The sequence below is a fragment of the Abramis brama genome (assembly GCF_963993115.1).
Source record: "Abramis brama genome assembly, chromosome: 4".
Classification (NCBI taxonomy): Eukaryota; Metazoa; Chordata; class Actinopteri; order Cypriniformes; family Leuciscidae; genus Abramis; species Abramis brama.
In genome coordinates this window covers 53,283,356-53,297,058 of record NC_139966.1, presented here as the reverse complement: position 1 = coordinate 53,297,058, position 13,703 = coordinate 53,283,356, and the positions used below count along the sequence as shown (strand labels likewise).

At 42.5% G+C, this 13,703-nt stretch overlaps 1 protein-coding gene across 7 annotated transcripts in view; it reads left to right on the top strand.

The window, feature by feature from the left end:
* erc1b (ELKS/RAB6-interacting/CAST family member 1b) overlaps positions 1–13,703 on the top strand; it is a 201,136-nt gene that overhangs the window by 167,491 nt on the left and 19,942 nt on the right. For 5 of the 7 annotated variants that reach the window (XM_084112709.1, XM_084112708.1, XM_084112707.1 and 2 more), the window contains one exon: positions 9,772–9,957. In XM_084112709.1, coding sequence (XP_083968835.1) covers positions 9,772–9,957 — 186 coding nt within the window. Of the gene's footprint in view, positions 1–9,771; positions 9,958–13,703 lie in introns of those variants that run through there. The other 2 variants (XM_084112711.1, XM_084112710.1) reach the window with 1 other exon arrangement.

Here is a 13,703-nt window from a genome sequence, read left to right as displayed (position 1 = left end):
AACTAAGGTGTAACCTCTTCTGAACCCGACCCATGAGCGCAACCACCCACCATTTGCCCACATTATTAAAACGGTCCCGCCCCTCAATGAGAGAACAGAGACCTTGTTGCTGCCTTGGATTTTTTTTTTTTTTTCAGCTCAAAAATGGCTCAGTGGTCAGAGGAGGAAAATTTCAACAGTTCTGTTTTAGTCATTAATATGAACCCAAAATGCATGTTTGCTTTCTTATTTGCCTTTTGTACTTGCATTGTTTATTCCAGCTTGACTTTTTTCTTTCTGTCAGTTCCAACTGACTCCAGTCCAAATATTTATAATTAGATTAAAATGGGAAACATGTGGCGGCGAGGGAAGTTGCAGGGGGTCGTTGTTGAAACCTTCCCACCTCCATATGATTTCAATATAAAACTGGCCTCTGGCTCCATGCGCCTGGTGCAGACAGGAGGGTAGACAGTGGTGGGGCCCTCACTCAGTCTGGGGGACTTCGCTTGGCAGAGCGCAAACTTGGGGTTTCTGCGGAGCCCCTGAACCATGCTGCCCTACTTCCTGTACCATGAAACTGAGATCTACATCCCTGGAACAGAAGAGAGTCACTGTACCCCAAATGGCTCAATCAGTCACTTTCCGAGTGGAATCACTTCTCCGTTTGTCAGAGTAAGAGCATGCCATAGGAAATGAGGAAATAGGGTGTCATTGGAAACATACCCTAGCTCCTTGCAAGGGGTCAGAGGTCGTTTGACGGATGGTCGTTGCTCACAGAGCCTCTGGAGAGGCCAGTAGACTGAAATGACTCTTAGCCAATCAAGCGTGCGACAGATTTCTACCAGTTGGTCCCAGCAGCACGTATGCGGTGGGTTTTATCTGACCCTGTAATCGGAGCCCCTTGCTCGGCTTGATGAGAGACCGATGACTGCCCTTGAAGACGAGATGAATGGCTGTAGTTCTGCAGCGACTACATTTGAATCGGCCAATCGGAAGAGTGTTGAGATGGCAGCATCTAAGTGTTGAGATGATGATGTCATGAAGGATGAGCTCACCTATAAGAGCTCATATAGGAGTGTGTTGAATCTCTCCTCTGTCAAGGCTTTTGGCTGAACGTTCTCAGCTGGATCCTGAGAGAGACTCTGCTTAGCATCAACCGGATAGGCGATGACTTCCCCCGCCACCTCTGTTTTTCACTGAGTATGTCAATATATGTATTTTCCTGAGAGGAATTCTGAGCTGGCTCGGATTGAGATGGTACGTGTTTGGGGAGGTTAAGTTCACTAGTCATGTCAGAAGTTATCTCAACATGTTCAGCTTCTCACGATTTCCAGTCCAGCTATATATAGTCCTGAATTTTGAAATCTGTCTGCCTTGTGGCGCAACTTTTGCTCCTTTTTGAAGATATGAAGGTGCCACTTTTGATGTACTCTCTTGCCCTCTCTCCCTCGTTCTTAATGTTCCCTCTCTTCTCCCTCTCTCTCAGGCATAACTTTGCTTTTTTGGGCAGTTTTGTTTGCCCAGTCTTGCTTTACTGCCTAACTGTCCTGCTTTTTAAGGCCTCAGCAAACCACACGTCTTGGCCTGCTCTCCCAGGATGCATCACTCAAGAAAAATACATTTTAATGCTGCATCCATGTTTCTGGTTTCCCTCTTGGAACTAGGCAATCCAAGGACGTACTGGCCTGCTGGGTTCTGCTTGCCTGGTCTATGTCAGAGGGTAAACTGGGAAAATAGACTAAAAATGTCAATCGAACCACAGCATTTCTAATGAATGCTGAATGATGAAAAAACTTTTTTTTGTTTTTGCCCCAACATTGTATCAGTTCTCCCCTCAGAGTTTTGAAATTGATTTTAGGCTGTCAATAATTGGTGAGTTCTGGCGATGATAAAAGTATGGATTTCTGTTGTTGACCTCAGAATTACCAAATGACTGTGAACAATTCTATCAAAACAAATAATTGCAGGACTCCTCCCTCCTCAAACTTGCTGAACCCAGTATGGCCACAATTTCTGCGCAAGCTGCTGAAACAGTAAAGTTCGAGGCTCATTGTGGTGGGGATTATGTGGTTGGAACGTTTTGGCCCCCTGGTCCAGTGCGCCATTTCTGGATGTGTTAACGGGCGGACGTGGAAGCCCTACCCTGGGCGTTGCGCCGATCGGCTCCCCTCTCCAGGTTAGGAGGGGAAAGTGCTCGTAATATTATTTATTAATGATCCGTGACTGTGAGCCGTGGAAAATCCTCAGGATTTTAGAGTGTCTTCTAACTGATAAAGCAATTGTCTGAGCATTTCCCACTCCAGTGAAACTCTGAAAGAAATGGTTATTGCAGGGAGATTGTTAACCATGTTAACCATGCTCATCTGGAAAAACAATGCATCTGGAACTGGTGCTGTATTTGTTATGTGATATTTCCCTGGGATTTATCACTGGAAACGTGTTGATGTGTTCACTTCCAGATTGTTCTTGTTTTTACTAGGGATGCTTAGACATGTTGCGTCCTAATCTCCGCCAGCTAAATGTTAGCTTCATACTGCTAATAAACTCCCTGCGGCATGTCAATAGGCCTTAATGCTTTCCAGAGCTGTGGATGGGGGGCCTGGAGCAGGTTGAGCCCTCTGGCCCCCCTGCGGCCGCCGCTGGTCTGATTTAAGGCTGATAGGAAAGAGCTGGCTCAGATTCTGCACCCTGCCTAAGCTGTCCAACAACCACCTTAAATCTCTCAGTTCATTTAGCACTTAACCAGCCGTGGACGGAATGAGCGCTGGAGACCGGACGCGTGGAAACTGCATCGTTGCTCTCTCTCCTTGTATTTCTTCCTCCTTTGCTGCTGCTTCTTCTTTGTCTCTTCCCCCACCTAACCCTTGGTTCAGTCTGTTTCCGTTTACCTAGCTCTCCAATTAAGCCTAAAATCGAGGGCCTAGAACTACCTCTATTATCAGTCAATAAAAAGGGAAGCCTGCCATGTGTGGTTCACACTTAAAAGAGGTGTGACAGGTTAACATAAGACGCTTATGTGTAGACCAAACTAGGACACAAGTGCATGTGTGAATCACATAAATATAAAAAGTGTGAAAATGCCATACTATGATTTATTTCGTAACAAAAAAATGTATATTATAATGTGAAAAATTTAGCTTTGATACATCACAGTTTTTTTAAAAGTATTTTATTTTTTAGTGTTTTATATTTAAAGTAGACAATAAGGTAATGGTTCATGGTCATATTTAAAAAGTAACTATTTAGTATAAAACATTTACCTATTTAAAAAAATACTAAACAGAATGTTTTCTAATATATTACAAATTAAATGAATACAATTGTATTAAATTCAAATTGAATTAATTAATTATGATATATACCATTACAAAGATGAAAGATTTTGTTTGTAGCGCCTGGGCCTTTGTGAAAGTGTGTCATTTTCTCTTTGAACCAGAGCTGTTGACACACTTCCTCCACACTTAAATTATTCCTGTCTCTGAGGACCAGGTGTGATAGCAGAGGATTGTATATTTCATACATTTCAGTCTGTTAGAGCCATCTCTACCAGCTCTGCACCCTTGAACCCACCAAGAGCCCCATTCTCAGCCTCTCTGTTTCCTCTGCCCCCTGTCTTTACATGCGTAGCGGCGTAAGTCTTCTGGTGTTGAGTGCTACACAGGGGAAACACTTTGACCTCAGGATGTGGTTCTCCTTAGATCTCTCCATCCACAGCTGTTCTCAAAACTCTTTTTGGCCTCTTGTGGAGCACTGACAGCAACACGAGAGCTATCTTAAAAGTTAGGGCTGTTTGTGCAACAAAACTGCTCCAAGTCAATTATAATACCTGGAGCAAGTTATCTGTTAACATTCCCGTTTCTCATAATGGCAGTTGCTCGGCTATCCAGGCAAAGGAGAGAAGTTGGCAACAAAACAACAGACTACTAAAATAATACAAATAGCTGAAAGCTTTTTAAGACCTCAGATGAAGGATGCCATTAAAAGAAACAGACTCAAGTCAAAGGTCTTCCGTGCATCGTAAGGTTAAACTTAAATGTGACACGTTTATAGTGTTGATTTAAATCTTCCGTTCATGATTTTCTAAGCTCCCTCTTGTTATGTGTAGATCTGGCTTTAAGTCATTAACTCGTCTGGTTTGCCCTCACAGTGGGGTAGATGTTCTGGAGCTTTGCTACATGTTCACCCCTTCCTCTGCTTTCTCTTCTAAACACCCGGTTAATGATGCCCCTCAACCTCAGTTTGAAGAGGTCAGGACCTTCTTTCACCCCAACACCCCTCACCTTCAGGGTGACAACCCCCATGGTCACCCCTCCCACCTCATGGAGTGAAACTACAACCCACACGACAGCTTTACTTCCCTTTTCAAGAGGCTAATTTCTTCTTGGCAGTTTTAAAGTATTTTTTTGCTCATTACGGCTATGGATACACACACACACGCACAAATACACAATGAATGGAATGCTGTCCCTAGACTGCAGCCTTCATGGTCTGTTTAAATGGCGCTATGATGGTGACACTGGGAGTTACTTGGTGTAAAAATTCCCTCCGTCTTTCTCCAGAGTCAACAGTAACCTGCCCTGGCTTTTTGTCCTCCTTTCCCCCACCCTGTGCATTGGCATTGACTGGGCTTTGAGTGAGAGCTTTGGCATGTAAGTCAACAGTCATAAACCCCCCACCGGTATAAATCTAATGGCATTTATATAAAAACCTGCGTAAATAGGTGACGAGGCACTAAGTTCATAAAATGCTGCAGCAACAGAGTCCTGACATGCATAAATCTTGCATCTCTTAAAACATGAGTGCTGTTGTAATTTTGTACCACGCGAGAGAGGAAAAAGTCATTGTAGGACCTTTTTGGTAACCAACTTCAATCTAAAAAATATGTGTGTGTGTTACATAATTTTAAATCTAATTACATTTTTGGTTTTCTTATTAGTAAACTAGTATTATAATTGATTGGAAAATTTGTGAACTAATAATCAAATGACAGCACAAATAAACAAATATATATTTGTTTACAAACAAATATATATTCAGTTCTTGTGTCATGTTGGCAAACCAAGTGATTATTCTGTAATGCTTGAGCAAATTATGGAATTATAAGACTGTGGTTTGTGTGTGTGCGCGTGCGTGTGTGTGTGTACACAGGGGTCTACCTAGATATATTGAGAGTTGTGGATGGAGGTAGTGCGGTCAGACGCTTATGAAATGACAGTATGGAAAGACAAACCAACTCACCTGCTCTTAATCTGCCATCCGAATCTGCTCTCCGCGCTCGGATTACATATGTTTCTGTCTGTGCTCTTTGGGGAGGTATGCGTGCATGTCTTCGCCCCCTTACCCTTTATTTGACAGTCATTATTCTCTCATGTCAGTATTTTTTTGCATGCCATGGAGGTGATTTGTCTCTTTCTTGAAAAGCACTTTACGACGGCAGGCCCACCGGCCTTGTCAGTGTCTTGCAGGTTTGAAGCTTTGCAGTCCCTCCTTATCTTTATCCCCTTAACACTCATGGACGCGTAGCGCAGTGAGACTGAAAGAGGATAGCCCAATAAAACTCTCAGCCACGGGAAAGGATGTGCGCCAGGGCCCGGCTACTGTGAAGAGAGGCTTGTGATCTGCAGATCCTCCCCCACCAGGAGCGAGCTGTTCGAGCTGGGCTTCGAGGCCGCGTCAGGGGCTTCCTGTGCCGCCGGGCCTCCGGAGTCTTTGAGGAAGGAGCCAGTGGCTCGTCTCTGATGGACCGCCTGACTGACAGCATTGATCCAGTCTCCTGCCTCTCAGTGTGGGTATCGAATGGCGCCCGATGAGCTGATAGGTGATAAATGAGAGAGGGAGAATGTGAAGGAGGCCGGTCATTGTTGAGGGGTCTGACTTCTCTTTCCCCCTGGTCTTTTTGAGGAGGGGTTCTCGAGCTATGAGAGTGCCAGGTAGGAGTAGAAATGCAACACACCACAGCATCTGGTGAAGACAGCTTCTTTTAGAGGAGACGTAATGAAAGGGAGCAGATGGACAGATTCCTCGGTGAACCTTTTCCGAAGTCTTTTGGCAGGAGCTGGAGTGTGAGGTTCAAGAAGGTGATCAATGTTGCAAAGAGCAAGAGAACAGCCAAGGGTCTTTGTGGTCAACACTCCCAATCTATTGGTAATTTTGTCCTGATAGGTTCAGTGGAGGGTCCCAGGAGTCCTGACTCGTTTGAGCTTTTTGTTAGAGGATCCACTTAGCATTGTTCTGATTAGGAACCTGGGATGTGAAAAATCAACTACAGTATATATAACAGTACAATTAGTTTTGATGGAAAAATTTAGCCTCAAAATTATTAAAATAGTGATGTCTCTTTTGTGTGTGTATGTATATTTTAATATAAATATGATCATTTTTTACTTAATGGAGGTAAATCAAAAAAATATTTATAAATGAATTAATAAATCTGAAAAATTGTGTAACACTTGAGTTAAAACAAGATTCATAACACTAATGCATTATAAAATTTGACTTCATGTGCCACATTTGAAGCTAAATAGCCAATATATGAACAATTAGATGTCTTTGACAGAGAGTCAGAGAGTGGATTACAGACTGGTCTTATGTTCAATAATATGGAAATAAAGCAACCAATATGTCTGCATTGACTTCTAAAGCCACTTAAGCTGTATTCAGTGACTTCATCCTCCACAATATTGCAATGGCTTGAATTATCTTAATTGGGGGCTTTCAGCAAATATTAATATATGTGATTAAAATCCATTTGATTAATTAATCGACCTATGTGATAACTTAGAAACATTTTGGAGAATTTGAAGAGCTGTTGAAAAGATCATTTTTCCGAGACGTCAGGTAAGGCATGATGGGTAAACAGGGACCACTTCCATCCATCGTGTGCGTCCAAAGCAAGACGAGACAAATGGCGCTTTGAGTGGAAAATTCCCCTGTTGTAAATCTGTCACCTGGGCATGATATTTGTTTCTGTTATTGTTGCATTATTTATGATCTCAGTCTACCACAGGACTTAAAAAAAAAAATTAAACAGCAACACGGCACAAGCCAAACAGTTATGACAGCACCCAGTTGACAGAAAACATCACCAGCTACGACAAGACGGATGTTAGCGCTGTGCTAACTAGCATTGGGCTAACTGTGACCATCCACGAACCTGCCATCCCCATTTCTTGACTATACTACTAATGTGATTACAGATGATCATGCGGGACACTCTGTGAGGTTTTCATGACTGTTTATCAGCATTCTGTCACCAGAGAGGTATTGACTTAGCCTTTAAAACCAGAGGGTGAGGGATAGCGCCGTGTTTGGGCATTTGTCTAAGGCCCAGAACCGGAGTCCATTCATCTTTTTTCATAGCAGATGGGGAGGAAGAGAAGGAAGAGAGGGGAATAAATGTCAAATCCCATCATTGGTTAGGCATTTTAAAAGCTTATTAGCGCACAGCATGCTTTCAGTCAACCATATACGTAGCAAGTCTCTGTGTAATGGTGTGTGTGCACGTTTATGTGGCACCATTGCTAAGGCCGGGTTTATTTTAACTCAGCTGTTTTTCCGAGCATATCCACCCAGCCGTTCTGTCACAGCGGTTTGGAGGGCTTCTATCAGACCGCCTTTTTAAGGCCTCGTCCCTCTTTTTGTGGCTGCCAGTCAATCCGGAGGCCCCATATATCCTCCAGCAGCGGCGCTTGGCTGAGATACAAGACCTGACAGAGATGCGGAAGGAGGTATCGCCCCTTACAGCTGTTTCAGATCCGACTCTGATACAAAAGACTCCGCTATTGGTCTGCTGTGTGTCACGTAGATAAATGTAGACTTTTTTTGTCACAGCTGATTCAACAGATGAATTCCTGCCTTATTATTCATTCACCATGAGGCAGGGGTTTGAATTTTGGCACCCAAATGTGCTTTAGTAGGTTTTGGAGACGGGGCTGCGCTAGACCATAGACTAACGAGAGCATGATGTAGGTCTCCGTGCGTCTGCTGCTCCGGTTCTTTGCAGAGACCCAGTTTGCGCCGTCTAATTGTTTCCAGAATCAGGGAGAACCGTCGGCCCATTTTATACATTCCTCTATTCCTTGACTCTCTCATCCTCTCTTTCTCTCTTATAAGCTCTTCAACCTTGGTCTTCCTCCACCTTCCTCCATCTCGTTCTTTCACAGTTTTGTTTGATGGCGCTCTGCGGCCAGGGTCCGCCCAAGAGAGCCTTCATTGCCCCCGGTGAGCCAACGAAAACACAATAACATTCTGCCCTGGAAAGATACAGATGGGGTTAATAAGAATTAATAAAGTGTGGGGACACAAATGTTCTTGCAAGCTCAGGCTGCTTCAGACCAAAGCAGACTCTGTCCCTGTCTTTTCTTACATCTCTCTCATCACTCACTCTTTCTTTTTAGCCTCTGTTTCCTCTCTCCGCTTCTTGACAATCAGGTAACTGTATTTGCTTTCTGCTATTGAGCGATGAGGAGTGTTCACAGAGCTCCCTAAGCCCTACTATGTTCTCGGTCCTCTTTGAGAGGGTATTTATATGGGAACATTTCAATAGATCTTCTGCTGTCTTGTTTTGTACTGTAGTATTTCAAAAAACATTGCTCACCTCTCCCTTCCCAGAATTTATGGGTCCACCATTGCAGCCCAAAACCAGCTTATGTAACATCTTGATTCATACAAGAGAATGTGACCAGGAAAGGAAAAAGCCAGCCTTAGATTGAGACCTGTCCTTTCATTCAGCTTACTCAGCTTTGCATCATTGGGCATTGTATATTCCCATTGATAATGGTGAACACTTTTTGAGAAAAATTGTTTTTCAATTTTACAGTAATGTTCAATGCATTAGCTTTCATGAGCTAACAATGAACAGTATTTATTAATCTAGGCTAATATGTATATTTTTTAATAAATTATATAATTTGTTAATTCTTAATACACAAACTGATTTTAATTTTATATAATATAAATATAAATGCATCCTATTACCCTTTAATGATACTGTATGTCATTATTATGTCATATTGTAATTCAGGTTATTATTGTATTTATATTAAACATCTTACTCAAAGCACTGCAGTGATAATTCATGGATCACCTCTTACCAAGTTTTAACCTTTCAGTTTCAGTTTAAGCAATGGCATGCAAAGGAAAGCACTCATTCGCACTCACACACAAACCGCATGTTGCTATTTATCATATTTTTAGACTTACGTGAAAACAAATGTGATGGATCAATCTTGTATTGTCCCAGAACTTTTTGTTGAAGCCAGTGAGATACACAAATGACACAGAGACATATTGTTTTTGGATTTGATCCCACACAAGTGCATGTATTATTTTGATGGATACGAAAAAGCCGTGTGAGTGTCTGCTGTGTGTATAGAGATGTTGTGTAAAGACTGGGCATCTGTCGGCAGCGGTCCAGGTAACTGAGATTGTTTGTCTGTGTTCCTGGAATGGGAATGTCTCCTGACCACTGTTCTCACTGTGATTCATGTGTTTCAGCTGTGGTCTATCATCCATAATCGTCCGCAACCTTTCACTGAATATTGCTCTTTTTATATATTGCCCCCCCCCCCCTTTCTTTTTGAATACAATCATTTGTGACAAAGCAAAATTTTACATCTGTGTTCTGGCTTGCTAAATGTGTTGTTTGCGTGTCATTTTAGCATGCGTTTGCATACCCGTCTTTTTATCTCACTGGCTCGTTTCCAAGTGTCTAATTCTTGAACGCTAGAGGAAAACTGAGATTGAAATGGCTCTTTATCTCTAACCCATTTCCTCATTCCTGTTTTTGGACAGATTATCCCCCCACTCATAGACCTCAATCAGAACCGCAGTAAGCTGAAACTGTACATCAGCCACCTCACGACCCTCTGCCACGAGAGAGACCCCCACATCCTGCAGGACCTGGCCCCGCCTTCCGCATACCAGCGCAGCCAACAGGACGCCTGGGAGGAGGAGCTTCAGAAGATGAGCCATGAACAGGTAAGACAGGGTGACATCCATGTGGGTGTACTCTTTTCTTTGGAATATATCACTTTTCATTGTATGCATTCATTAATTATGGTGACCTATCTAGTGTTTCTCCATTCACATCTGTGATTTTGTTATTATGAAAAGGTTAACACTTTACAATAAGGTTCAGTGCATTTAACATGAATTAATGTTTTAGCTTGCATGAGCTAATAATGAACAGCATTCATTAATCTAGGTTTATATACTTTAAGTAATAAAAGTATTGTTCATTTTTAGCTCATTATTTAATGTACCAAATTTAAGCTTATTGTAAATTGTCACCATAAAAAAAGACTTGATAGATGAAATTGATGTAACCTTTTATGCATCTTACCTTTTTTTTCATGACTCGCTAAGCACAAAAAGTATGCCTATTTCTGTGAGTATGTGCGCTCAAGGTACCGTAACTTTTCTCGGGTACTTGGATTTGTCACCCATTGATTATTGGAGCCATCTGGCCTGGCCCGGCCCGCACGGCCCTTAGCTGACGCTAACGTTCACTGTCTATAAATCTCCTATTGGCTTTGAGAATCAGTCCGGCTCTGTGTAAATGCCATTAGTCCTCTTTATAGAGTGGAATGTGTTCCTACAGAAAATAAATAGTCCAATATATTGTGTTTTATTAGCTTCATTTACTGTTACTATAACAAAAGAAAACCAAAAAGCTACCCAAGGCTCACTTAAAACACGGGGGAGAGCCAAGAGTGGATGAGAGGGGGGTGAGAAAGACGTTAAAAAAAAAACAGAAGAAGAGCAACTGGAATGGCGCGATAAAGAAAAGGAGTGTCAGCATTTGGACTGCAAAAGAGAGAAGCGTTTGAGGAGGTAGTGGCTGGATTTAGTCTCTCCATGATGAATGATCCCCTCTCTGTAATAAATGTATATGTGGATCCATTTTCTCTACTTCACTTTGAACCCATTGCCATACCTACCTTAACAGTAAATTGTCTGCAAACGGACACTGGGTTTAGTCCCTGCGTCGGTGCGTCCCAGTTCTGCATCCATCCCTATGCTTTTTGTAACATCAGAAAAATAAATTGTCTGGAAGTCTACATATACATTATACTCACTTTAAATCGACCCCATTCCTCAAGAGGAGAGGAGAGTGATCTGCTGTGATGGTGCCAAGGCTTATACAATGCTCATGTGTTTCACTGCATGGGGAACTATCTGCTTGGCAGGTTTTTGGCTCACTCCAACATTATTGAAATGCATTTTTTTATGTGGGCTGCCTGATGACAAGCCTTTGGCCAGTGAACAAATAATGTTTAAGATTTTTAGTTTGCTGCAAGTAAACTTTGTTCCAAAAATTGGCACTTTCCAAGGGACTTCCCCCCCCACACACACACAACTTGTTTAATATGAAGTAGGCGTCTGTACATTTATTTTCCTTTGAGAGAAACAGCTTTCATCAGACTGTACGGACGGACTGAGAGGTTGCATGGCCTTTCAAACAGAGTGTTGCCACTGGTCAGTCGAGGCTACTGCACTATGTAAACATCAGGTCTGTTTTGTGGTTTTCGAATTGAATTCTTGCCTGCAATGTGCTTAAAAGGGCCAGAATTTCCAGAATAATGCCCTGTAATACCTAGAGAAGATACCCGTTAGCATTCCTGCTCACCTTAATAGCAGTCTCAAGCCCTTCAGTGGTGGCTATCCTGAAAAGTGGTGTCAAATGCAGCAGACAGAGACTCTGTTCGCTGAACTCTGTTTTTGCTTGGTCTCACCAAGCCGTTATTCCTCCTCGACCTCCTCTAAGGCCAACGATTCTATGTTTATGTTGTCCAAACTATCAATGACAGTGTTTAGAAAGCACCGCTGTTGTGGAGGGGGGGATAAGAACTCCTGAACCTCCGCGCCAGGTTTCTGACTAAAAAGGGTTCTCTCTGAGACAAATGTGTCCTCTTTGGTGACGTCACTTCTGTGAGAGTGAGAAGCAAAGGAATCATGTAGGATTGTTCAAGAGCGTTCAGGTTTGTGCCAGGGTTGCAACACTTGGCAGCCTTGTTGGCTTGGCCAACATGGCGATTTCATGTCGGACACATTAAGGCAAAGATAATGAATATTTCAGGCTTCACCGGTTAGGCTTTACCTCTCAAACGTTTACACATATATCAGGATTTTTCCTCTCCAAATCCAATAGCTCTGAGATATTTAGCGTTTCACATCCATATGGTATCCACATGTACAGGATCCTGCTCATTCTTCAGTTACATGTCCTACATGTAAGACACAATCCGCTTGAAGACACTTTTGGTCTTTCTCTGATGGTGGAATCACTTGCAGATGGTGGATTGGACGAGTTGCCGGCAATCACAAGCCTGTTTGATTGATGTCTTCTTTGACCTCTCTTCTTTTCTTTGCGTTGGGAGTGTAGCACATTACATTAGCGTTCTCTCCACGCTGCAGTTCGCCCATTTAGATCCCTTCAGCACGGAAGATGCCAGAACGGACCCGTTTGGCCATGACAGGCTCAAATTGACGAGAAAAGTCTGGGCTCATTATTGGCTTATTTAGCCTGTTCTGTTCAGTCCATTATTGTTAGTAACGTCCACATGAATTTACTTGTGGTGTCTTTTGATGGCACGTATGCCTCTCCATAGACCCTAAAGTGGCTCGATTTGGGTGGAGGCTCTTTGCTAATCATCATTCTTATAAACCAAATTATTAGTAACTAATTGAATGGCCCTTTGTGGCACAGTCGCCATCGAGCCTGTAGAGGAATTGAGGTTGATGTCCGCTATGCCCGGTCCTCTACTAATGACAAGCTTCTTGCATTCAAAATGTGCTTTAGTATTTATGAGGGGCAGCACACTGTTTGAGCCCTTGCCCTTTCTTTGAAGCTAAACATTGATCTTTTAATTAACAGTTTTTATGGGCTTCCTTTTTACTGGCCTGGCACTCTAAGCTGGCACAGAGTTTGGACTTTGGGGTTTCTACCCTGATTTCCTTTGTCTCCCTCGCAGTTTATAGCATATAAAGACAGTGTTTCCTTTTTGTTTCTTTTCTTTTAAAGGGATAGCTCACTACAAAGATACAATTTTTGTCATAATTTACTCACCCTAATGTTGTTTCCAAACCTGTATGACTTATGAAATTCAGACTTATGAAATTCTGACTTTCATTGTATGGACAAAAACAGTTCTTCAAAATATCTTCCTTTGTGTTTGTTTCACAACACTTCTTGGGCTCTTTTCTAAAGCTCTTGTCCCTTTACTTTTAATGGCGACTGGCGGAGTTACTCATATAGGAAAATTGAAGCTTGCACAACCAAGTTATACATAAGCCCGCTAGGCATCAGAATAGACTAATCAGGACGCAAGACAATGCAAACACACAGGAGGATCATAATTCACACAAAAACACACTCTTGTGAACTCGCACTCGTCTATTACTTGGACTCCGCCAGACCGCCCCATTAGGCCTTGCTGCCAGCTTGTCTTCTGTTGTGGTCAATGCTTCTTTTATTACTCGTCCTCCCTGCCTGTTTTTTTTCTCTGTTTATGGCGTAATGTTGTTTTATTTGGTTTGAGCTGTTCACAGGATGTTACTGCATCTCTGTTTAAACGGCTGGAATGCAGGAAGGTGATTAAGCCGGTGCTGAAAGAACCACTCAGTCATACAACCCACAGAGCCAACAAAGACAATAGACTCACCAAAAACGCACCCCATTTAGATGAAGAATTGGTGTTTTCAGGAACAAAAACAAAATTATT